Source organism: Xiphophorus maculatus, chromosome 11 (genome assembly GCF_002775205.1).
Source record: "Xiphophorus maculatus strain JP 163 A chromosome 11, X_maculatus-5.0-male, whole genome shotgun sequence".
NCBI classification, from domain to species: domain Eukaryota; kingdom Metazoa; phylum Chordata; class Actinopteri; order Cyprinodontiformes; family Poeciliidae; genus Xiphophorus; species Xiphophorus maculatus.
In genome coordinates, this window is record NC_036453.1 from 29,492,424 (window position 1) to 29,518,777 (window position 26,354).

General features: G+C 37.5%; 1 protein-coding gene and 1 non-coding gene across 6 annotated transcripts in view; one reads left to right on the forward strand and one right to left on the reverse strand.

Moving 5' to 3' along the window:
* Positions 1–745: 745 nt before the first annotated feature.
* LOC102228733 (tripartite motif-containing protein 3-like) overlaps positions 746–26,354 on the forward strand; it is a 34,833-nt gene continuing 9,224 nt past the window's right edge. For 2 of the 5 annotated variants that reach the window (XM_023342386.1, XM_005807051.3), the window contains exons 1-10: positions 16,600–16,802; positions 21,730–21,905; positions 22,355–22,484; positions 23,073–23,183; positions 23,322–23,473; positions 23,678–23,858; positions 23,954–24,055; positions 24,176–24,274; positions 24,381–24,533; positions 25,634–26,012. In XM_023342386.1, coding sequence (XP_023198154.1) covers positions 21,760–21,905; positions 22,355–22,484; positions 23,073–23,183; positions 23,322–23,473; positions 23,678–23,858; positions 23,954–24,055; positions 24,176–24,274; positions 24,381–24,533; positions 25,634–26,012 — 1,453 coding nt within the window. In that variant the 5' untranslated portion in view covers positions 16,600–16,802; positions 21,730–21,759. Of the gene's footprint in view, positions 847–2,108; positions 2,176–4,848; positions 5,056–16,599; positions 16,807–21,729; positions 21,906–22,354; positions 22,485–23,072; positions 23,184–23,321; positions 23,474–23,677; positions 23,859–23,953; positions 24,056–24,175; positions 24,275–24,380; positions 24,534–25,633; positions 26,013–26,354 lie in introns of those variants that run through there. The other 3 variants (XM_023342389.1, XM_023342387.1, XM_023342388.1) reach the window with 3 other exon arrangements.
* Positions 1,575–1,646, reverse strand: trnaw-cca. Its single transcript has one exon. It is a non-coding gene; the product is annotated as a tRNA-Trp (tRNA).

Consider the following 26,354-nt stretch of genomic DNA (forward strand, 5'->3'; position numbering starts at 1 on the left):
AAGCTATCCATCCAGCCTTCATAACATGTTTGTAAGGCTGCATGCTTTTGTAGGACCCATTAAATGTTAGTGTCTCTGGAACAAGATTTTGTAAAACTACCAAAACTGGAATATAAAAGGCATTCATTTGTGTTACCTTGGTAACCATTTTTATATAATCATGAACTCTAACTTGTAGAGTAAGGATGGGTTTTCTGCCCATGCACATTTATTCCACCTTCCGCTGAGTTCCCAGGAAGGACATTTACAGTTGCTTGGCATTTTTGACTAATTATTTGATTAAAAAGAGGGATGTTTTGCAACAATAAAAATATGGCATATATTCACCATGAAAGGTTCTCTTAAAAACACCAGCTCTTTAGAAAATCAATGAAAGCTCAAAGCATACACTTTTACGAAAGCAGAGATACCAGAAGGAGAAACTGGCCTGTTGTATGTAAAATGAGACCCTCAAATACAATCGGGCCATTGTGGTGGAAAACAAGTGCAGCTAAGGACCTTCTCATGTGAGTCTGCTCCTTAGGACAGGGGGTAACCTTATGTCTTAGCCAAGTTTCACTCTTTGCAGAGCTCTGCTAATGAATTGTGCATTCAGAGTCTAGTGTTCTTGGTGAAAGATGAGACTGGCATGAACGGAGGGGAGAGAGATCCTTGGACTGAGTTAGAAAGGCAGTCATGCTGGACTGAAGCTTTTAAGCTGAGCAGGAGCACGTGAGACGAAAGGGAGGCAAACAGAAACGCACAAGAAAACTACGACTGGAGAGAGAAGGAGACAAAGGAGTGGTAAAGCCAGAAAATATAACATTCCTGCTCGTTTTTAACAAGGATTGGCTTGGAGATTATAAGGTAATGTGGTTGAAGATAACAGGACAGCTTGTTTTTCATAAATAGCCACTAACATGTACTTAGTAATACTGTTTATTTTTTAAGTGCTTCTACAGCTGAATGTCATGGTCTTGGTAACATCCCAAAACCACTACGTAGTGTCTGTGGTAGCTGCTGTGTAACCTAATCCACCATTAACGCTTTGGGCATGTAACTATTTACGAGGGTGTGGTTAGATTTAAAGTAGACAAAATTGCATAAGAAATTTATTAAATATGCCCTAACTTTTTTTATAGACTTTATGTCTCCAGAATGTTGATTTTTTTCTCTTGTTTTATAGAAATCAGCAAAAGTTAGCCATTTGCAAATTACAATTATATTTTAGACCTAAAAAAAAGGTTAACACTATTATCATAGGCCTACATTAAGCAATATCAGTATTTCAATCTTTCCAATTACATCGTATTGTCATCCATTTGGTTTTGCAATAAAGAAAGGAACTGTTACAACAATAATGAAAAATAAAGGTATTTAAAAAACTAGGTCACGTTTATTTGTAAACCAGTTCATCTGTTTGACACTTTTTTTTCTTCACAAATTTTAAAGTCAATTATTGTAAACGTTTGTACTTGTCTTTAAGTGCAGAGTCATATGCTCTGCTTTCTTAATTTAGTCAGTGAAAAGTTTTTGTCAGTTTTCTATTACACTAGGAAAAAATTGAGAACGTGGATACTTAAAAAATATAAATATGACCCCGACGTGATTTGAACACGCAACCTTCTGATCTGGAGTCAGACGCGCTACCGTTGCGCCACGAGGTCTCGCGCACTGTTAGTCCACCATTTGATATAAATACGAAACTCAGCCTATCCGTATACGTTTGTATGTCCTGTGGTGCCATGGTTTTTTTTATCTCTTCATATTTTTTGCTCACTGTTATCTTTAGTTGTAGCCTAACTTTCACTCTTGCGTTTCATGCAACAGTGTGCATCTCGTTGCTGGCAGATAATAAAGGTTTACCCGATTAAACCTTGATTTAATAAGGTAAATCAAGATGTCTTTATTCGTAAAATGACATTTTGAACACATTCCTCCTCAAAACATAAATGGCTTTTCATGGATTCTTTCTGCATTCAACCACTAGTTGGCGCTTTTTATCTGTTGTTTTTTCAGAACCTAACTTTACAATTTTGAAAGGTAGTAACTTGTGAAATTTGAAACAAGATATTTGAACTGCATCTGATGTTCTTTATTGATACAGTTTGTATTGTTATTCCTCTTAGGGAAAGAAGATTGCATGGATAATCTGCTCTCCTTCATCACCAACCCAGTGGTCAGCAAAATGGACAGGTAGAAGCAAATTAAGGTGTTTACAGATTACACTGTCTGCTGGTTGGTTGTAGCAAGTACACCTATTTCTCTATCCTTCAGAAGTAGAATATTTTGTCACAACTTATGTAAAATTGTAACCAAATCACTTTAAAATAAGATGGGTTAAGCTCTTCACTGTTGCAGCTCGAACTCCATCTATAAGGATTGCATGTAATTTTCCGTGGCATGAAACAAAATCAACAATTAAGATACAGGACACATTGAAGTGTTCACTTCTGAACTGTAACATTTTCATATGACGTTTCAGAGAATATTCAAAAGTTATACCCAGTGAACTTTCAAGTCTTCACTGCCTCTGACGGCTTTGCTCTCTATTTTGCTCAAACTATATTTCCATAAACTCTAAACTTGTTCACCAAAGAAAGAAAAGTATCTCCACAGAGTGATGTTGTCACATTTATATTTCACCATGGCAGTGGTGTGGTCAGTGTGAACCATAGTGTTTGTTTTCTACCACAGAAAATGTTTTGCTGGTTGGCCAAAAAGTTATATTTTGGTTTCATTTAACCAAGGCACTTTCATACACATTTTTATTGTATTCTCTACATGGCCTGTGGTGAACTGCAAAAGGGACTTCCTCTGCTGTTCTTTGAACAGTTCTTTATAACTTGTCAAACTTTCATAAAGGACAGATTTGTGGATTTTATTTTACTTTATAATTTGTGAGGATATCAAATTACAGTGAATCCGTATCAGAAATGGAAATAAATACATATGGCATAGTAAATATATGTTGGCAATCCTACAAGAAATTCTACTGATTAAAATTGCTTTTGTTTTGTTAATTGGATGTACAGACCATGTGCTAATGATAATAACAATAATAGAATAAATAAATAAATAAATTCACATAATTTATAATAAATAAAAACATTATTTTCAAGCAAATACATTTGCACACATTTTAACCGATCCACTGGATACATGGGTTTAGCCATCATAAGAAGAAGAAGAATCGGTCAGGAGACATCAAAATATAAACAATAACAAAATGTGATCTTTAAAAGTGTGCTATTTTTGTTTTGACGATTACCTAGCTATTGTTCTCAGAATGTATTTTTTTGGAGTGAGCATCATTTTTATTCCACTTTGCAAATACTTGTTTCGTTATGCTGATTTGTCACATACAATTTCAGTAAAATACCTTGATGTTTGTGGCTCTTACATGATAAAATGTGAAAAAGTTCAAGGGCTATCATCTTTATAATCCTCAGACTGCTGTATCAGAGTTTAAGCATATATAAATAAGCCTAACATGCATATAGAAAACAATTTAAATTATCTAGCAAATGAAAGACTTAAACAAGATGAGTTTGAGGGATGTCAGAACAGGTCATATTTCTTAGTGCCTTCAGAAAAGAATGAGTCATGTTGTGTTTGTACGTGATTTCCCTCCAAATATGTTCTTACCTGTTGTCTTTATTCACTTTTAAAGTCAACTGCAATTAATGTCTTGAATTTAGAAACAAGATATTGATCGTGTGCCCTTGTGTCAACATGATGTCTGTACTAGCAGGCATTCAGATGCAGACCATTTACTCTCCAATGAGCTGTAATTACATTCAGAAAGTATGGCAACTGATTTACCTTTAATTTATGTATCCTGACATATTTAGAACAATATTTAAATCTCCAGTTGTGCAAGATAATGCTCTGTGATTAAACATTCGCTAATAATTCAACAAAAAGGCCTTTTCACCCCTGCCATAAGCAGTTTGTCAGCGGTCTGAGTCACAGGCTGGTCCACACCCGGAGCATTTTTTCCTCCGCCTATCCACAAAGTCAAAAGGACAAGTTTTTATGAATTGCAGGTCAGGGATGATAGGCAACCTGGACCACATCAGGGAAGAAAGGAAGGCCGTCCATCTGCGTTTTTCTGCTGCAATGGATGCAGTCTCCATGGCAACATTGTGCTCCCGCAGCAAAATCCCGAGAAAGATGGTCCGCTCCCCCGCCCCCATGCTTATAAACACGAGCGTCTCACACACTCTGAGGAGGCAGGATGCTGCACATGTCTTAGCTGTCCATGCACAAAGACGTACTGTGCTGCTCATTAATGCTGCTTTGCTGACAATTTTTTATACAAGGTTTTAAAACTAAGCAAACATAAAAAGGGAGCAACTCCCCTTATATGTTGGTTTTCTGTTATTTTTTGTCCGCACTTCAGTTCAGCCTTCCAAGCTGCACTCTATTTGTCAGTCCTTCTAGCAATCTGTTATTAGAGTCCCAAGCAGGGTTTGATGATTTATCTCCTGTGTTCCTCCCATCAGTCTCCCTGCACCTCCAATCTATGCGTGAGAGAAATACATCCTGGGCTGAAGCCTTCGGCTGAGGGTAGCAAATGGATCAACCCCCACTTTCTGTTTGATGCTTTGGGTGTTTCTCATTTCCTCTGCCATCCTAATCTAAAATATAGAGAAAACAGACAAAATGTGGAGTGTGATCAGGATTTAGAAAAAAAAATCTGTCTCTTTGTTGCTATCTTCTGTTTGCTCAGATCATCTTGCTCACTATTGGACCGTCGAGCTCCCTCCCATTTTCACACCAGCCACTCAGCTCGTTCGAGCTCTCTGCATCTTTTTTTCTTCCTCTCTCTCTCTCTCCTTCCCAATCTCTTTCCGCTCCTGACAGTGCACACACACACATGCAATAAAGCAGGATACCAAACCGCCTTCTCGTCAATCCACTCTCTCTCTCTCACACACACACACCCTTCCTACCTATCTCTGTGTGGGGTGTATTTCTTTGGCTTTGGCAATGCCAGGTTTAGCAAACGGACATCACTCCTGCTGGAGGAGAACAAACTGAAACTTCATTTTCATCTCTAAAGGACACACTGTAAGTGAATCTTTCTCATCCATTCGTGGCACCCCCACTAAGTGTTCTCTTCTACTATCATACCTTATACCATGCCATTTTGTATTTGATGAAAGAGAAAAGTCTTTCCTCCTTTCATGGCTCCCTTTTGCCTCATCACTTTTTTCCCCCCTTTTACAAATCACTGGCTAATCCACACACCCTATGTTGTCTGTATGCAGAGTAACACCGAGGCCCATTTAGTGTCCCTTGACAGCTCTCCATTGTGTAGTGAAATATGAATATGTTACCTCATCTAACCACACTAAGCTGGCTGTGTTTAAGAATAAATGCAGAAATGAGTTGCAGTTATTAGTCAAGTCCAAGTCTGACTTTGGCTGAATTATGTGGGCATTGTTGACTTCAGAAAACTTTCTGATTTCTGAAAATGACTTTGCATCAGAGTTTGAAATTGAAATATTTTACGCCTGTGTCTCTACTAAAGTCAGGTGACAATCTACCTTGCTGTAGCTGATTTATATACTTTCAGATTTCAAACACACATACAATACTTGGGAAAAGTATTTACACCAGTTTAACTTTTTCATACTTTTTTATGTTCCAACCGCAAACTAATGTATTATGGCTGGGATTTTATGTAACAGATCAACGCAAAGTGGAACATAATTGTGAATTAAAAGGAAAACAATTACCAAAGTTTTTGTCAATTTAAATTTGAACAGTATGGCATCAATATGTATTCAGTCCCATTTATCTGAACACTCCTACGTAAAATCCACAGCAACCAATCTTCACAAGCTTCATAAATAGAGTCAAATTGTCTGTCATTTTCTCAACATAAATCCAGCTATTATTTAAACAGGATGCTTCAGAGCTTTGTTAGAAAACATTAAAAAGACAAACACAGGAGTCAGGTTAGTGTTGTGAAAAAGTGTAAAGCAGTTTTCTGTCATAGACAAATATCCCAAGCATTGAACTGGTCACAAAGGTCTGTTCAGTACATCTAAACTGACTGGGTGGATAAGGAGAATATTAACTAAAGACGTCCCCAAGTGACTATTGCTATTTTGTTTAGCTCAGGTGTTTTATGGAAGAGATGCGATAATAAAGCCATTGATAAATAAATCTCATTAGCACTTTGCCTTAAGCCATGTAGGCTACACTTCAAACATGGGGGGGAAAGGTGATCTATTCCAGTCAAATCCTAATGTGACTTTGTTAACTTTGTCTTCATTTAAGACAAAGTCTCCATTGTAAAGCAAGGTGGTGGCAGCTGAGAATATGGATTGAGCTAGTTAATATGAGGAGGTTGAATAAATGTCAGCTACACTACCCACTCACTTCACAAGCTTCACAAAAGAGTAGAATTTGTGTTTTCAGTTTAACAACCTTCTGAAAAGTTTCCCTTCATGAAATAAAACAAATAGATGTGCTTTCCTAACTCTGGTATATAAAATACAGCTGGTGCAGAACCTTAGATGGGCTTGAAGCAGCTACTATGAATAGAATATTACGCTGATATTTAATCAGCAGATGACTACAGCAGAACACTTTTAAAGATGCAAGAGCAGATAGGTTGGGAAGACAAACGAGGACTTTTGTGTAAACGTTAAAATTGTGACCCAGGCGAACCTCAGGTTGATCTAAGCTGACCAAAGACTGGAATGCCTAGCTGGCATGGGAGGAATGTCCCGGGAGCTGCTTGAGAGCGGTGGGAGTCAAGCAAGCGGAGATGTAAACCTAGCGGTGAAATGTGATGAACGGTTGCCAGTGCCGCTGTAATGACGGGATTTTCTGCTCTGTTTGTGCTGCAGCTATATTTACCTCTCTGCTTAGTTAACACTGTGTGTTGATGCTGTCAATGTCAGGCAGCTGCTGCTTTGTTTAAAAAAATCACTGGTTCTCTCATGCACTTACCAAAACCAGTATCATTTTGCATTCAAATGACTTTCCTTCTTCATGGAGATTGTTACTGAAAAAGAGATAGCTTTGGTAATTTTGACCAACATGTCCTATGTGTGATGATGTTTCAGTTTAATTACCAGATTTGATCTATGGCTCAGGTGTTACCTCTCTAATTCCTCTAGTTGAAGTCTAAACATTTGAAAATGTTTGACATTCACCACTACATGAAACAAGTACTGAACGAAACTAATTAAATTCAATTTAGTGACATATGACAAAGAGCATGGCTTTAGCTCAGCTGGGAAATCAGAGCTCTTGTTGGGGTTCGCAGCAGAGGTTGCTTTAAGAGCTTAAATTACGTTTTAGTTTTTTTTTTCAGTAAATCTTTTATCTCAATCTTTCCCAAAAGCACTCAAGGATCTTTTTCACACCTTTTTGCCTTAAAACGTAAAAATACAATCCACACAGGCAAAGGGGTGAATGTGAAAATTGATTTTCAAAATTTTTTATGTGTATATTTTATCTTCAATTCATATGACTGTTTTTGCCTGTTTTGTTTACAAAATATATGAAACAGCTGTCCATTAGGTCAGAATCATTTGAATCAATTAACTTTTGAAATAGTCGTAGTCTGTGAACTGAAGATTAATGTGATTAAGTTTAACCTTTGCAATGGCTTGTGCCTCTTAAGCATCGATTTTATGATTGTTGTCTCTATTTCATTTTAAATGTGTATTTTATCTTAATGGTGTGTTTTAGCTGAATCCTTTTTAGCTTCTAATTTCCATTTGTGTACCAGTTATATTATTATCTCTGTCTGGATTATTGTTGTATTGCACAGCAGTTTGTCCTTCCAGAGTTTTTAAAGGCTTTATGAATAGAACCAGATTGTACTGAATTCATTCTACAGACGAAATACTGCAATTAAATTTATGCTAGTTGCTAGATTAATAAATTACTCCTCTCTGTGTCTGTGCAATTATTTGCTTAATCAGAAACATTAATTATACCCTTAGTGCTTTGGAAAGAACAAGCATTACTCAGATTTCTCCTTTGACCCAGAAGTGTTCCTTATTTTTTCCCCTCCCAGCCAGTCGTCTTTGTAAAGTCCTCTGGAGCTTAGAATCTGTATTATTAAGAGGCACGGTGTGTCACAAGATGCAGAAAAAAACTCTGTAGGATTTAGTTTTGCAATGCTAGTGTATTAAACAGTTAATTAACAGTTACTAAATGTCTCATTCCGATTATGCTCTATAACATTGGGATGTTGTGTCCAGTCATTTTATGAAACACAATAAGTGCCTTTCAGTGATTTTACAGGCTTCTTACAAAAAAGGTTGTTTATAAATTTAAAGGAACCTCATATTTTTGCTTGTTTTTGTGTTTTTAGTTCTGTTTCCCAGAAACAACAGCATGCAGCAATAGCAGCGTACACCTGTGTGTCCGCTGTTATAAGCCATGTGGACACAGGCGCTTCCTGTGGAACGTTTAGACACAGCTCAGCTCAGACCACACAAGCTGATCATTTTAGCTGCACTTATGTCACTCAGTCCCCCGCTGTCTGTTGACAGGAAACGAAAAGGTGCATCACTCTTGCCAGAGGACTGCACAAGATGAAAGTTACACGTTAGTCACCAGTCAGGCGTCACTGCTTTTCTGCCTTGTCATTGTGGTGACAGTTTGGTGTAAGAGGCAGATGATGATGCTTAATAGCACGGCTGAGTAGCTTAGGTGTCTAAACATGCTTACAACTCTGAGCAATAAAGGTCTATAATAGTACCGTAGACCCAATTATTATTGATTAGATCTTTGGATGAGTAAGTTAAGATGGATCAGACAGGTGAATTCCAAGAACATTCTTAGACTGTTACTCACACTGTGCTGTGCTTTGCTAAAGTTTTTATATACCTTGAACCTTGCAATTTATTACAATACAAATACAAACTTCATCTTGCTTGATTGAGATTTTGTTTTGGGGACTGACAAAAAAGAGAGCAAAATTGAAAATTTGAAGGAAAAGCACATGAAAGATTTACCTTAAAAATCATAAAGAGGGGTATTATGCAAAATGTGCTTTTATGAGCTTTAAATCATGTTATAAAATGATTCCCTCATCAAATACCTACCCAGAGAGTTGCTTTGATTTATTCATGAATGTTTGAGAAATCCTTGAATCTCCCATGGTAACCATTTGGGGTGCCTAAATGCTTGCTCATACAATGTCCGGCATATTTACCCAAAGCTTTGCCTTGAAGCTCCAGTCCTCAGCTGACTTGTCATCCCAACAGAACACCCCTCTCATGTGCCTCCTCCACTCAGCTCCTCCAGACTAGTGGCAGCAGCAATTAGCAAATACCTTAGGCCCCAAAACACCTTGCCATGCAAACTACTTCTCAGTCAAACAATCCTAAGAATGTTTGTAATCAGCATCATGCAGAAGCTTTGTTGTGCTGACGGAGACGTATCAGAAAGGGTAAGAATTTCTTAAAGAGACAGAGGCCTATTTCAAGGCATTTGAATCTAAAGTAAAATTTTTCATAAGTTGCTTTTGATATTAATAGTTTTTTCATAACAACTGAAAATGTTATGCCAACATGATTATTTTATAAAATGACACAATGTGCCTGGAGAATACACAATAAACCCACTTTAAAAAAATGTTATTCATCAACCCCCCCAGACCTATGATTACTCTGGAGCTTCGGAGATCCACAGACAAGGTGGGAGAATCCTCTGCAATATTAAATATCTGTTATGCATTCTGAAGGTCTTAATGCAGAGTGGCACAAAGAAAGCTATTGTTCCAAGAAAGCCATAGGAAGTCTGCATTCTGTTACCAAAATGTGCTCTCTTCAAATGAGACAAAAATATTAAAAATTAAGTTTTCAACCACAACAATGTGAGTGAGAAGAAATGATAGTTTAAAATATTGTTGACTCAGTCAGCCACAGTTTTCTGATTGGTATTGTAAAAATTTGGGATTATTGGCTTATTAACCCCTTCTACTTCATAAGCATGTCCTAATGTTATGTTTATTTCACAAAATCTCAGCATTGGTGTTTGTTGCAGCAACCTGAGAAAATGTTAAACATTTAAAGAATATGAATGCTTTTCAGATAATATTAAGAATGATTTCTTGTCCAGTTAACCACATGTTCTTGTTCTGAGAGTTTCTGTGCATGCTTATGGTTGAATAACAAAATGTACATTCACTGACATTTTTCACTGTGTGTGATGTTTATCTGTGTGAGCAAAAAGCCCATGGCAAAGTTCTTTTGTTTTCACAATGCATTTGGTGTACTTTTCTTCTGTGCTTACAGCTCTTACATAAACCATTCCTTTGACCTTTTTTCCCCTCCCTGAAATCACCCATATTATGACAAACCTCTAAGCTGTCCACGTTTACCTTTAACAGGCTGAGTCTGATACATTTTCACCTATCTGAAACCGTACTGTGGTCTGGTCCTAGTTTGACCAAGCTATCCGTTTGTGTTGCTGTTGTTCAGCTCAAGGCTTTTATTCTTTTAGTTATTTAAAGAAACAAATTATTTCAGCATCAGCTCCTTTACCCTGTGGCACAAGCACTTATTTCCTTGAAATAATTCTCCGTGCATTAACAGAAAGGTACAGTCAGATAATAAAAACAAACATGAGGGGACAAAAATCCATGCTTCATGTTCTATTTCTTTTGAATGTTTCATAGGATCTCCATCCATGTAAGGTTGGTATATAAGCTTACATAACTGGCTGTTCCGATTCTGATATTCTGTGTGCTAGAATAGTGAGTTTCTGTGTAAAGAGACTTTGACATTCACATTCAATTGAAGGGAAACACAAAATTGTTTAGCTATTTTCTGTGATGTTTGGGCACATAGCAGGAGACAGTGGCAGGCAGGTGTGTGTACAAAATCTAGAAAATATACTCTGAGAGGCAAATGATCTGTGCCTCCACCTGAGCTGCATGTATCTGTTCCTCATAGCTCAGATGCTGAAATCTGATGATGCTTTCATTCCAACCGTCTCCTAATGAGCTCTGCTTCCAAGAGATGAAGATAAAGTGATTTAAATGCCACAGCAGGCACATAAATACATTGGCTGCTTATGTGTGTACAATGCCTAGCAAAAATATTCGCATTCATTGAACATTTGTAGGCTCAGCTCTGATCAGCGTTCTTGCCCCAGACAAATAGAGGAAACCCCTTAGCATGATGCTGCCGGTACTATGCTTCAACATGGGAATGGTGTGTGGCTGTTCAGGGTGATTTTTGGTCTGATCTTACAAGTGCACCTTCTTAAGAGTCTGTATTGTTCCCTGGATAGTGACAATCAGCAAAAATGACTTCTTATGAATGCAACTAAAATTATAACTTTAACAAGGACTTTCTTGTTGGTCTTCAACAAGTTAAAGTGTGCACAAAACTTGGCAATGAAGGTGTGTACTCTTTTGAGAGCCACTGCATAAGAACTTTTTTAGCTTTTGTATGCAAATTCTGCTAAAGTCCTTTATTTTAATTTGTTCCTGCATAATAATTTAATGCTTGGCTCTACATAATCTTGATCAGGAATGTCATTCACAGAAGCCATGTGAGGTCTTGTCGTGCCACCAGCGGCAGGTCCATTAAACCCTTCCTTGGCTTAAGACTGTGATGACATCACATTTAAACCCCCCGCTCTTTGTGACTAACAAGAACAAAAGAAACAAAAAGAGTTTTGAGTGCTCATATGAAAGAAAAAGAAGAAGCACCTTTTTGTAAGCAGGCACTCAGGTGAGTACATTTTGCTTTTGTCAAGCTATTTTGTGTGAAGCCTTATTTCTCACACAACTTTCTCTCCCACACCTATTTCTCCTGAGGGCAGCTTTAATATTAACACAGCTGGCTAACTCTTAGTTTAAGGAAAAAAAATCTGATTTTTCTTTCTAACCACTGATAAAGTGGTTTGCATTAGCATTTGCTCTTTTTGAAAATGACTATATATGCTTTAGTCATACTGCAGGAACTTCATCAGAAACAAATTTAGCATGTATAAGGTGTAAAGTAAGTAATTATCACTGATAGTGGAGGTTTCAGAAATTACATTTGTATTTCAGTGTTAGTTAAATGTTTATCTTAGTTCATTGATATTTCTTTAGCTGGACATCAGAGTAATGCATTTTAAAACTCTGTGTGCTGCTAGGAGCACGTGGCTGTCAGTAGTATAAAGGGGATGAGAACTGATAGCTCTATATATAGACATATATGTATGTGGAGGCTGATGACTGGACTGTGCAGCAGATCAGAAGGCTGCCAAGCATCCTAATGAGACTTTTATTGATTTAGTTGAACAAATTAAGTATATTTTAAAAGCAAGACTCGGGTTTAAACATATTTTAGATTTTTTTCCAATCCAGACATGGTTTAATTTATTATCACAAGCTTAAATATCTACATACAACCCCAAGGATATTGGGTGAATTTCCCAAAGAAAATTTGTCGGGACGTTCAAGAACAATTTAGGAGATTAAGCTGTTTGGACATAATGGTAAAAGAGTCAAGTTAAGACATTGAAATCTCTACAAGCATGTTGGTGGCAGTATAATGCTGAGGGACCGCCTTTGTGCCAGTTGCACTGGTGCCATGCACATTGGGAGAAAGGAAAACCGTAATGAGCACTTCTTTTAAGTTATTCATCTTGAACTTGAACTAAACGGCTATGCTTAAAAGCATATCAGATCTGTGCCAGAAATCCAAGAAATTGGCATAAATTATGCAATTTCTATTAAAAAGAGTGATCAAATATCCACTCGTATTATGCCAGAAGCTTATTGATAACTACAAAAAGTGGGTTGCTTCTCTGCAACTTCCGTAGCAAAATTCATCCATTTATTAGAAGAAATTCATTAGACTTGTTTGCTGTATAGAACTACACAGTATCACAGTGGCTGGCACTGTTGCCTTGTGGGTTTCAAATCGTAGCCTCTATATCTGCATTGAGTTCTCTGGGTACTCCAGCTTTCCTCCTACAGTCCAAAAACATGATTGCCAGGTTAATTGGTCTTTAAACCACACTTTACACTTGAATATGTGTGTGAATGAGGAATACTAACTCTTACTGTAAGTGCTTTTACAACTGTTATGTTTGTGTAAATTTTATATTTTATATTGTTTTAAAGTAAATAAAGAACAGAAACATGTTTACACTCTATTGAATAATTTCTTTCTTTTAAAGATTTAAAAACAAGCTCAAGCACTTCAAGACAAAAAAACACCATGATCATTACATAGTGACACATCTGTGGCAAGCAAGCTTTTAAACATTTTTTGTTTTTGCAGCCAAGGTGTGATGCTGTGTGGTTGTTGCTCAGTTAGTAGGTTAGAAGTAGGGCAATGTTTCAGGGAAAACTGCCAAGAGAAACTAGTTAAAACATCTGCAGTAGAGCTGTGGGATACGGACAAACCGGATTAAAAGCACCGAGCAAAGTTCTTCTTTATTTTGTGTACCTTTTTTGTGAGAGAAAACATGACAAATAGCCTTTGTTGATCTAAATTAAATCTAAATTTACAATTTACTTCTTTAAGCTGTGTGATTAGTATTATTGACCTATTGACATTTTTTCTTCCATCTGAAACAATTTGGAGGGAATGGATTCCATTCATAATTGGCGGCTACTTTACTGATTTTCTCATTGAACCATCAACAGCTTAAAATATTGTGAGTTTTGCTGTCAGTACAACCTCAAAGAGTTCAGTTCACATGCAGCTCCTGAAATTATTTATTTTGCTGAAACTCTGCATTACTTTTTTCTGCTTACTACAGCCAAAAATGTACTTACAGTTTCCAAAATAATTATATATACATATTTTGTTGTTATTGTTTTTGTTCTTCTACACAATCACTTTTTATTTTTAGGCTATATATGGTTCATTAATGAAAGATGGTTTTGATTAATTAAAAAATAGAAATAACTTATTAAGCTTTATACCAGATTTGTGTGGATTCAGTGTTTTATCCAGTTTCTTTCTCTTTAGCTCCTGACCTCCATCTCCTTCAGCTGCTTATCATCTTGCCTAAGCGCCTCACTGTTATACATTTGTCATTCGTCCCATCCTTAGCTTCTTATATCCCACTTATTCACCTCATCCCTCTCTTATCTGACCCTCAAATCCTCACAAATCCTTTTACCCACTTTGTAAGTTCTCATCATTTATACAGAATATTGCTAAAGAATTTATACCTCTCAAACCTTTCTGTATTATTTCACTTTACTGCAATTAAATGTGATAGACCAAAACAATATAGAGCAAACTTGTGAATTGGAAGTAAATTAAAATAGTTTTCCAATTTTTTTTAGCAAAAAAAAAGAAGAAAGAAATAAAAGTGTGGCTTGTTTTTAAGTTATGTTCTCTAACAAACCTCTGAGGCTTTCACAGAGTGGCTGTATTTGTGTTAAATATTTTTGCAAGGCAATATCTTTTTACATTCCATTCTTGCCAACTTATTAAGGTTATTTGCTGACTGAGAATGAAAAAAAAACATTTTGGATCTTGGGAGTCTCACCAATCACCAATCAAAAGACACGCCAGATGAACCTCAACATCAAATTTTACTTCACCCATTCCACCACTTTGGTGAAACCCACATTAGCTTATTTATTTTTAATCATTAGAACAAATTAAGGCTGCAGTGCTGCTTGTGGGATATTGTTTATTTCCGATGTAATACCTAAAATGACTCTGTGGAAAGATAAAATTCTCTCAAATTGTTCAATCAAGGGAAAAACTGTTTATTGAAATCAATTTTGAAATATTAGATCAAGTTTTACTAACCCATTTTAGAAGACCATGAAATATTTGAAACAGTGTCACATTTTGGGTGCCTCCACAGCCAATTCCTTGCTGGTTGGACTATATCTGAGTGCTCTCATCGTCCTCTCATCCCTGACTTCCTGCTACACCCACCGCAGCAGTCTGCAGGCCCATGAGTTTTGAATGATGGGAGATTTTTAGAAAAGGTGTGGGAGGAACCAGAGGAAGCGGTGCGGGGGAGGAGGAATGACTGAACTCAATCCGCACAGATTAATGGCAGATTGATGGGGTGAGAACTGTCACCTTCTGGCCCAGATTATGCTCCGACCACATCATAAGGACACAGAACTTCGGCAGAGTGTGCAAAATTGAGTTATTGGCAGAACATTAGCGCCTTGTAAAAGTGTGCAATTTAATTTCATTATAAGTGCAGCTGTTCTGCGAAGGCTTCAGATGTTTATTAGAGAACATATGTGAACAAACATCATGAAGACCAAGGGATACAGTAGATGGGCTGGGATTAAAGTTGTGGAGAAATTAGCCCAAAACACATCTTGTGTTTCTTCAGCATGGTCAAAGATGGTGGATGAAGCTAAATGTATGGTAACAAAAGAGGAAATATATAGACAAAAACAATAAACACCCAAGTGATTTAGAATTAAATCTAAATACAATTGAGAATTGGGGACAAATGTGAAAATTCATATTAACAAATGCTTCCCGTCCAATCTGACTGAGCTTGATGTGCAAAGCCAATAGATACAAACAGCACAGAAAAATGACTATATAATAATTATCCAAAATCAGTCCTTAATGGCTGCTGTCCTGTATGCCAGTTCAATACACCTGAACCAGACAAAAGGTACATTATTGCATTGCAGTATCAGACAAGAGGTCTGATAATGCAAGGACACATCTAAAATTGTACCAAGTGGAAACAGCAAAAATGACTCAGGGAAGACTATGTTTGCAGAATTTAACAAGTTGTGAAAAAGGTTGTAGGGATGTGAAAACTTTTCCAAAAAATTGTGTAATGAAAATCCACTTTCAGTGATCGTGTCAGGCTTTTTTTCTTGGTTGCTTGTTTTGCTGAGGCTTATAATCCAAATGTGTTTTAAAAATTGGAAAGGAGACATTAGTAGTTAAATTCCATTGGCTCTCCTTTATTTTCTAGCTTGTTGGCTCTTGTGCGTGCTTATAGGGTTGGTAAAAAAAACGATGCGTTCATTAAAAAAAAAAACTAGCATGCGTAGCATGTGCTCACCGCTGTAACCGCTGCAAACGTCCACAAACCCGCTGCCACCAGTGTAACACTACGATGTGAATTGAATCGGTGTTACCGTAGAATAAGAGGTCGTGGGTTGAGAAAGAGCAGAACACTGAAAGGGAGTAGAGTAGCTGTCCAGACTTTTATTGAACCTCCATTTTAACAGAACAGAAGCCGTCTCACACACACACAAAAAAAAACCAACGAAGAAGAAAGAAACGGCTCCTCTTACAGGCACAGCACAATTCCTTAACTATGGATCAACTGTAGTAACTGATCTTGTATATAATCACATTAATTCAAAAGGAAAAAATAAATCATCTTACATTAGTAACACGAATTATTCATCTTTCAACAGACCTGTTTTATAACGACACATTTTATCTCGAGGCAGCAGGTTGGCTTGCTTATATTGGACATTTTTCTCTTTCTGTCTCTACTCTCACTCCCTCTCACTAGCACAAATTGTTGCCCTATGATGCAATCTGTCATCCCCGCTAGCCTAAGTTTCCCAGCCAATCAGAGCGCGGCAGTAGGAGGGTATCCAGTCGACTCATGCTTGTAAACAGCTCTGTCAGTAGGAGGGCCTTTTTAAAATCCCAGCCCCACCCTCTGTTGTCATCTCCGTTCAGCCTGTTTCAGTACGTATGGTTTTACATGGAAATAGGAAAAGGAAGGGGAAGAGAGGGAAGAGACAGAGGAGATGAAAGTGAGCAGTAACGTGTGAGTCAGGGCGTGCGGTTGTTCCTCAGGGAAACTCTCACGGACCAGCTATGAAACCTTTTACGCGGCTGCTGTCCTCTCTGCTGACAGTAGGTAGTGTCTCTGTCAACTCTTGACTCTTTAGCCTTATGTTCGTGTTGTCTGCATTTGTGACTGTATAGTTTTCAGACTGGTGTTTGCACAGGCCGTCAGCACACATTTACTGGTGTTGCACAGGTGCATCATAGTGACCAGAAGCAGAAGAAAATATTCGTTGTATTTACAATGTCTGCCTCTTCCTTGTACTCAGTTGTTAAAATGTAAGGTTAACACCGCACTGCTTTTGTCTATATTTATATACTTAAACCATAAGGAGGAGTACGCATAAACTGTGAGACCTTTACTGTAGCATAACCTCAACAGCAGAGGTTTTTGCTCTGAAAGAGAAAATGAGCAGCTTTTGTGTTCTACAAAGTCGACAGTGAAAGGAAGTATTGTGTGCCTGGGTGTTAGCTTTTCGTTACAACAAAACAATTGCTGGACTCATGCATTGTAATACACACCCACAAACAGTTTAGTCACACACACACACACACACACACACACACACACACACACACACACACACACACACACACACACACACACACACACATACACACACACACATAGTCTAATCCTAAGAGTTTTTTGAGGGGAATTACTCAAGCCTGAGGTCATCCACAACATTGCTACTGGTTCACAGTGAGCATCATTCAGGGAAATTAAAACACTCATCATTTTTATGGCATCAACTGACAGCTCCCTGCAAGATGCTTCCCTTCATGAATAATTTTTTTTTAAACTTCCTGCAGTCCTGCCTCTGTGGATTTGGCATCTAGCTACCCCACTGTGTTGGACTGCAGAGGCTAAATTCAAATCTGCACGCCTTCAATCACTTCAGAGTCTGACAGTCGACCAGTCACGGTTGCTTAAGAGCATCAAATCAAAAAATTCTGCCTCACTTTGGAGTTTAACTGTGCATGAATAAATGCTTGGAGATATCAGCAATTTTCTGAAGGCATTTAACATATTTATGATCGTGCTCACCTCTTCTTTGATATGGAGCAAGAGCTGTTGCATTTTATTTCTTTGCTCCCTTTGCATCAGTTTTGAAAATGTATTCATTTAATAAGAACAAAATCAGTTTTAAAATGCCTCTTCATGCTTGAGTCAAACATTTCAAATGAAAGCTTAAATTAAAGTGACATTTTTTGTTATGTCCTCCCTGTGCCAATAAATTCAAACACATCAAGTGAAAATGTATTCAGTCCACATTTTATTTTCCTCAATTTATACATGAGATGTCAAACTCCATTTATTTTATTCATTTAGTGATTTATGTATTGATTGATGGCAGCCTGAATCTTCTTGGAGTTTATTTGAAAAAACTCAGCATACCCTTTTCCTTCTGAGTTTTCTCATACTGTTTTCACCACAAAGTTTGCCATTTGATGTCTGAACTTTGACTGTACCCTAAGACGTATGCTACACCAGTCTAGCTGTAAGTTTAGGGTTGTCTTGCTGGAGGATGAACCTCTGTCCCAACCTCCAGTCTTTTAAAGCCTCTAACAGCTTTCCTTTAAGGATTCCCCTGTGTTTAGATCCATTAATCAACAACAATCAGAGTAGTTGATCCTGCTGAAGAAAAGCATACAATTCCTATCTTGCTATGTATGTTGGCTATGACAAAAATATGTATTTTATGGACCTAAGCTTAAGGGAATTAATTGTCTTTTTTGAAACTTCATGTCCTGTCAAGTCTTTGTCAAATGTGTGTTGCTTTTGAACATCACAATTTCACATAGCGTTGATGCATTGGGGTTAAGGGTGTAGAATTCAGAGTTCTGCTGCATCAGGATGGGGTTTCTTACTTTTGCCAGGATGTCGTTGCCTGCTTCACATTTATTTTCTAACCATCTCGGAATGAAGGTTCAGTGCTTTGTGAGTAATAAAGTGAGTAATAATTATATGAACTCTTAGGTGCTCATATAATTATTAGCTGAATTAATCAGAATGTATGTTGGGGACCTGTAAGATGATGCATGCAGAGGTGATTGGTATTTTGGTAGATTGAGATTTTAATGTTAGGTCATTTATGAAACATTTGGATAGTATCTAATTTGGCATGCTTCATTCTATATAAAATGAAATATGTATAAAAGCCAAATATGTGCTTTAGATAAGGTGTTTTAGCATGCAAAAGAATGTAGCAGCCTAACTAAGCTGTCAATCAAATTGTGTGTGCTAAAGTATCCTACTCCTACTCCTAACGGTTGGTGGCCTTGTTTTTAGTGTACATATTGTTGTCAGTGATTTCTTCGTTCTGCACGTCAGGCAGCAATCAGGTCAGGGTCTGGCTAATGAAGTTGTACTCAGCTTTCCAAAATATGACATTAATCAGAGTTAATTCATGATGTAAAACGGGGGCAACTGCTTTAGTACATAAAGCCAGACTGGTTTGGATGACATTTTTCCTTAAATGAAACATCATTTGAAAACTGCCTTTTGTATATTCACTCTGTTTTTTTTTAAACTCTGTTTAGTTATGTGAAACATTTAAGTGTGGCAAAAATTAATAAATAAATAAGAGGAAATTCATAAAAGGCTAAATACTTTTTCACAGTATAGTATGCGTCTTCGTATCTGGTTCATTAAGAATAAACTCTTCCCTTTTAGTTTAAAGCCAAGAGCAGAACGATTCATATTCACGTATATTTAGAGAAACTTAAGATACTTGCTGCTAAACATTTTATTTGTTCACACCGTTCTCACATGGTGAAAGTTCTGTGTCATTTATATGACTAAAAGCAACAGATATGACCTTTAACCCCATCACTGTAAGGGCTGCCTGACATTGGATCTTCTCTGCAAGTACTAGAAAGATATACACTTAGGCTCTTAATCACCAAGATTGTATGTTTGCGTGTGACAATAGGGTATGTGTACAGATTGAATTGATTGAGGGCTGCATTAGATTCAGGTTCAACAGATGTGCAGAGAAGAACAGAGTGAGGTGAGGGCTGATAAATTGAACTCAACCTTTGAACATGAAGTTGGATGTTCTTTATACTGTAACAGTTGAAATCTTACTGCATATGTTCAATATGCTTGTTTCAGACACAAACTGCTCTCTGTTTAGTCTTTGAGCAAGGAAATGAGTGCATGCCTGATACATAAATAATATATATGCTGACCTACTGAGAAAATGTGATCAAACCACATGGATGGAACCAGTTAGCAACACCGAGATGCAAACTAACATAGGGTAAAGCTCTGAAAGGACACAGCCACAAGAAGTGTCCAGAACAAAAATAAATCTGACATGGTGCTTAATTGTTTTATTGGATTCTTCTTTTATAGACCAGCTACAAAAATATTTTATCAGCTGCTGGCGGCATGGTTTTTAAGTATAAAGGTTGTGGTTGCACAAATGAATATGGAAGTGGGCCATATATAGACAGGAGTGGTATGTGTTGCTAGGCAGAATATCCAGGTCTGCAGCTGTATTTCTACAGTAGATGAGATTATGTAAAGCTGGTGGCTCTGTTGCTCTGCTGACCCACAAAGATTTAGCAACCATTAAATTTCAGTGTCTACGGCATTTAAAATCTCTTTTAGAGTGGGGATTTCAGAATAATTCAGGGCAAATATTTTCTTTCATTAAGTGTTTGAAGCAAACTATGTCCAAAGGGATAATTCAATGTATAATCACAGTCAGGTGGGAAACATGCATGTCTAAATGAACGTGACTGTATTTACAACAGTGCATATTCTTTAAGATTATTATGTAATTTGTGAATATAGTTCAGATCTTCAGTTCTTTTCAGTAAAAACATGAATTCATTGGTTAAACAAGGAGCATTTACATCAAACTCCTGAAATCATTATGGATACTTTTGAGGTAATAGATGAGTAACTATGGTTTCACATGGCGTATCCATTTGTAGTAATGGCACTTCATTTTAAAGAAGCTTTGTCAGAAAACATGTCTTTTGTGCTAAAGTCTGTTTTACAATACAGATTAGCTATGAAAACCTATAAAAAGGCTGATTGTAATTTATTCATGTTTCAAGCTTTCAAAATATTAGATTTTCTGGCTCTAATATATTCATATCTGTGCTTAAAGAAGCCCAAAGTACCCAACCCCAAGTGATGTTGTCAGATCATATGCATGTTGCAATAAAAGGCAAAGAAATGCTAAAATTTATATTTTTCCCAGTTTCACTATGTAGGCTCTCATTTTAGTTTGCTGTTGTCCCATAAAAAGATACATTTCCATTGTTTGGCAAATCTTCTTTTGTGTGTATTTGGCAAAAACAATTATATTTTAGTTGCAGTTACAGGCACTATCATTGTATCTAACAGTTGGCATGTTTTCCCTCACTTTAAGAAAAGTTAGAATGTGGCTGCATTTTTACAACATGTTGCTATCCCTTTTGGCACTTCTGAGCATGACTCAGCTGTTGAATTGTGTCACATGCTCCATCTACTTAATTTGGATATTCTGGCCTTAATCACTTCTCTGCAAACTGGAATAAAATGCAAAACAACCTTGTTTTGCATTTTACATTTTTATCCTGGGGCCACTTATGTGCGTCTCCCTCCTAATCTCTAAAAAACATATTTTTTCTAAGTGTGTACTTGTTCTAACTAGTTGAACCATCATCAATTTTATTAGTTAACTTGGTTATTTTGTGTCTTTTTTCCATGCTTTTTGTAAATTGTGGATACAGTTTTTTTCTTTGGTATTACTGGTTTTCTTACATACTTGGTGTACACTCAGACTCCTATCTCGCCTGGTAACTGTTTTTGGCTTTAACTTATAAATTCCAGCATAACAAAAACACTTTAAAAAATCTTGCAATTATAAATCTTTCTGTACTTCAGTTTCTGATACGACGTGAATGAAGCCCTAAATTTCACACCTAATAGGAAAGCAGAGTCTAGAATCTGAGTAGCTTGTCTGATTCATTTAATATTTTTCTATCCCTGCAGGTTGACTGCTGTCATTCTCTGTGGCATTAAATGTCCACTGCTATGGCCAAGCGTGAATCTGGGAGCGCCAGCCCTGTGGTGCGTCAGATAGACAAGCAGTTCCTGGTTTGCAGCATCTGTTTGGATCACTACCACAACCCCAAGGTCCTGCCCTGTCTACACACTTTTTGCGAAAGGTAACCATTGGAATTTGTAAACGTTGTACAACCAAGCCTGAAATGTCAGTCTCTAAAAATTGTTGCTTTTAAAAAAAAAAGAAAGAAAAAAAAAGATGCAACACAGTTGTTGAACTGTAGCTTCTTCTGTGTTTGTGGTTCCTGCATCATATCCTGTTAACTGTGAAATTCTTGTTAGCACCACATCTAATTCAAATCCCTAAACACAAAACAACAGCTTAACATTGACTCCTCAGAGAGGCCTTCTTTAGTAATGGATAGTGTCATTTACCTTTTGTTTTTAAAGACACAATTACAAAAACTCAGTCTTTAATGTCTCATTAAGATGGAATGCATTCATTTTGTCTCTCTTCATAATAAAGCACCCTTTTAATTTTTACAGGAACTGATGTATAATATCTCTGTTAATGTTGTATCATGTTACATACTTGTTAACTTTCTCCGTGTAGCTGTCTCCAGAATTACATTCCTCCAGAGTCTCTGACACTCTCGTGTCCTGTGTGTCGACAAACATCCATCCTGCCTGAGAAAGGAGTGGGAGCTCTACAGAACAACTTCTTCATCACTAATCTCATGGAGGTCTGGTCCTACATTACATTTTATATCACAGAATCTGTCTATACCACAGATGTGTTTCTGTGTTTGATATGATGTAAAGCACTTTGAAATGCCTTGCTGCTGAAATGTGCTATACAAATAAAATTTGATTGATTGATTGATGAGGCATTACACAATGCATATATACTGCAAAAATGCTAATCAGATACAAGCACACCTGTTATTTATACATTGAAAATAAAAGACTAGAATAAATGAATAAAACCTGTATATGTATTGCCTGTGTGAGCTTTTTTTTTTTGAACTGCATTTAATTGGAAAGACATTGTGAGAGGGAGGGAGGACATTCTTCCAGAATGAGGTCATTCTGAAGACTTAATCTCTGAAAGGTTTTTTTAAGAACATAGCTTTTGAGAATTTAATTAACAGTGACTGGAAGTTTAAAAAGTAAATGTTTATGTCATGGATTAGGAACTCTTTAAGATGATTTAAACTGACTGTAAATACCATTGTGTAATTTCATAACACAATGTATTTAAAAGAAAGGGGTATTCACAGACGTAATTATTAAAAGCAACTTATAATGAGGATGGTAATGTGTTGTGTTAGGTCCTGCAGCGTGAGCCGGAGTGTTCACGGCCCGAGGCCTGCAGTGTGTTGGAGTCGGTCAGTGCTGCCGTAGCAGGGAAGCCTCTTTGTTGCCCAAACCATGAAGGAAAGGTAGGAAATCCTTCTCTGCTCGCTAAAAGGTCCTAAATTGTCTTATTTGGTGCTATAGATAAAGTGAAAGGAATGTGAAATATTGATATCTTGCAATGCTTACTAAGAGATAATGATTAAGTTTGGCTCCACCTGCAGGTGATGGAGTTCTACTGCGAGTCTTGTGAGACAGCCATGTGTTTGGACTGCACAGAGGGAGAGCACCGGGATCATATGACTGTTCCTCTGCGGGATGTAGTGGAGCAGCACAAAGCTGTGCTAAAAACACAGCTTGATGCCATTCACAGCAGGTCAGAACTTGATCTTTGATGGGGATTTTATCTTTTCCCTTCATGCAGTGATTTAAATTCTCAAGCATTTGTAAGATTATCTAGGATGATAATCTTACCGATTATCATCCTAGAAAGGAAATTTAACTTCACAATTTTACAAATATATTTTTAAGGTCAGCTGAAAATATCTTGATGAAAAACTTTGCTTTGGTTGTCTTGAAGACTCCCTCAGCTGACAGCAGCTGTTGAGCTGGTGAGTGAGATCTCGCGGCAGCTAAATGAAAGAAAAACTGAGGCAGTAGCAGAGATCAACAGTACGTTTGAAGAGCTGGAGCGGGTTCTGCATCACCGCAAGACAGCCCTCATCACAGACTTGGAGAACATCTGCAGCTCCAAGCAAAAGGTCCATTTCATACACTTTCACACATGCAGTTATTGCTTTTTTTATGTTCTGGCTCTCTGGTCTTGTCAACCCATTTTCCACTTTTTTGAATGCAGGTCCTCCATGCCCAGCTTTCCTCTCTTCTCCAGGGGAAGGAACACATCCAGAGCAGCTGCAGCTTCACAGAGCAGGCTCTCAGCCATGGGAATGCAACTGAGGTGGACTCATAAAATATAATTTTCTGGCTACTCATAAGCCAACTAATCAGGGAATCAACTATAATAGTGGACGTTGCATTTTTTTAAAGGAAAAAAATGGTTCATGTTTTGTAAGTGTAGGTTCTACTGGTTCAGAAGCAGATGAGTGAGCGGGTCACAGCTCTGGCCAGACACGACTTTCCAGAGAAGCCACATCAGAACGCACATCTAGACTGTCAGGTACTATCCGCTGTTTGCTATGATTCAAACTCAGCAATTTTAATCACCAGCAGCACCAACCGCTGTAACGCTTATGTGTTGATTAAGCAGCAGTTGTGTCCTCTAGGTAGAGACTGAAGGTTTGCGGCGCTCCATCCAGAACCTGGGCGTTCTCCTTACAACATCAGCCGTGGCACACACGTCTGTCGCCACAGGGGAGGGACTGAGACATGCAGCTACTGGGCAGCACCAAACCATTACTGTGACAACAAAAGACAAAGTACAGATTTTTTTTATTCTGAGGTTTTAGTGCACCTTTATCATTTGGAATGCTACTTTCCTCTCTGGAAGTGTTTTATAGTGCCTTTTAAAGATATTTTACAGTGAAGTTTTATTATATTTTGTCATATTACAACCACAGATTCAATTGGGATTTTATAAAGCAAACCAACACAGCGCAGTGCTTGAAAGAAAAAGGATACATAGGTTTTAGTTTGTCTTGTCTGACCAGACATTCTGTTTGCCTTCTGCCACACATGACTTGCAGGATGTAAGACTTATGTTTACTTCTGTCAGCAGGAACTTCTTCACACTCTCCTAATAAACACCCCACTTAAGCTGTGGACCACTGTAGTTCCTAGAGTCTTTGAGCCTTTTTGTTGTTTTTTGATAAATGCTCTCTTTGTCCTGCCGGTCCGTTTAGGTGGATAGCCATATCTTAGTAACTTTGCAGTTGTCCCATACTCTTTCCATTTTCAGTTGATTGATTGACAGTGCTCTTTTAGATGTTCAGAGGTTCAGATGTTTTAACGACCAAACAGTGCCTTAAGAAGTTCCAAAAATGTATCCGTGAGCAGCTGTATTTATATTTCATAAAAGTTTTATACATTCTGGTACTCTGCTATTTAGCTGGATTCTATAGCCAACTAGATTTTGTTTGAGTGTCGGAGTAGAAATTGCTTAATGCAAGTGCTAAGCATATTTTCAAATTTGTACTTCTCAAACACTTTGAAAACTATGTATCCTTTTCCTTTGCTTGAACTCCAATGCACTTGAATCAAATAATTGACTCATTACTAGACCTTTGAAGAACTTAAGTCAGCCTTTTTGTTCTGGTATGCATGGATTAATCTGAACATTGCAGAACAGTCAAGGAGTTGGAGACTGCTCAAATAGAATTAAGTTTGTGACAAAATGTGAGTTCTTTGGGGTTATGAATGTAAGGCACTGTACCAGATCAAGTCTATTGCCACCAGATACATTTGCTTTTTCTTTTTAGCTATATATTAAAATTTTTTGTTACACTTTACATTTATATTTACACTAAAATTGTCTCTTTACAATATGTTCCATAGTAATTGTTGTCATTATTTATGACAGGATGGAGAGTTGGTGAGGACAGGAAATGCTGTTTTAAAGGGTGAGATATTGTCGGCTGACGGTAACAGAGCTGCAGACGTAGAAATAACGGACAACAAGAATGGAACGTATGAAGTGGGCTACACGTTGCGCTCCGAAGGAGAGTATTCATTCTGCCTGCTGCTGTACGGTCAGCCCATACGTGGCAGCCCATTCCGTCTGCGGGTGGTCAAACCGTCAGACGTGCCCCAGTCTCCGGATGATGTGAAAAGGAGGGTGAAGTCCCCGAGCGGGACAGGGGGCCACATCCGTCAGAAAGCGGTGCGACGGCCTTCCAGCATGTACAGCACCACCAAAAAAAAGGAGAACCCCATTGAGGACGAGCTCATCTACAGAGTTGGTAAGACAAACTTCAAGGAAATATTTCAAAACGTCTCCTGTTAAGTAGGTTAACAATTTATGAGTTATTTTTTCTTATTGCATAACAGTTGCTTAGTAAATTCTTGAAACTGGTAGACAAAAATGTTTTCAACAAGCAGAATTTTCATACTTTTCTCTGTCAAAGCAGATGCAACACAAAACTTGTTACATGCACTGTTTACATCCAAACTAATATAATATAACCCACAAAAACACACAATATATAATATAACCCACAAAAACTCACTTTGTCAGTGAGTTGCATTGCCTACCTTGAATGAGAGTTTAAAGTTTTAATTGCATAATAACATAATTCAAAACC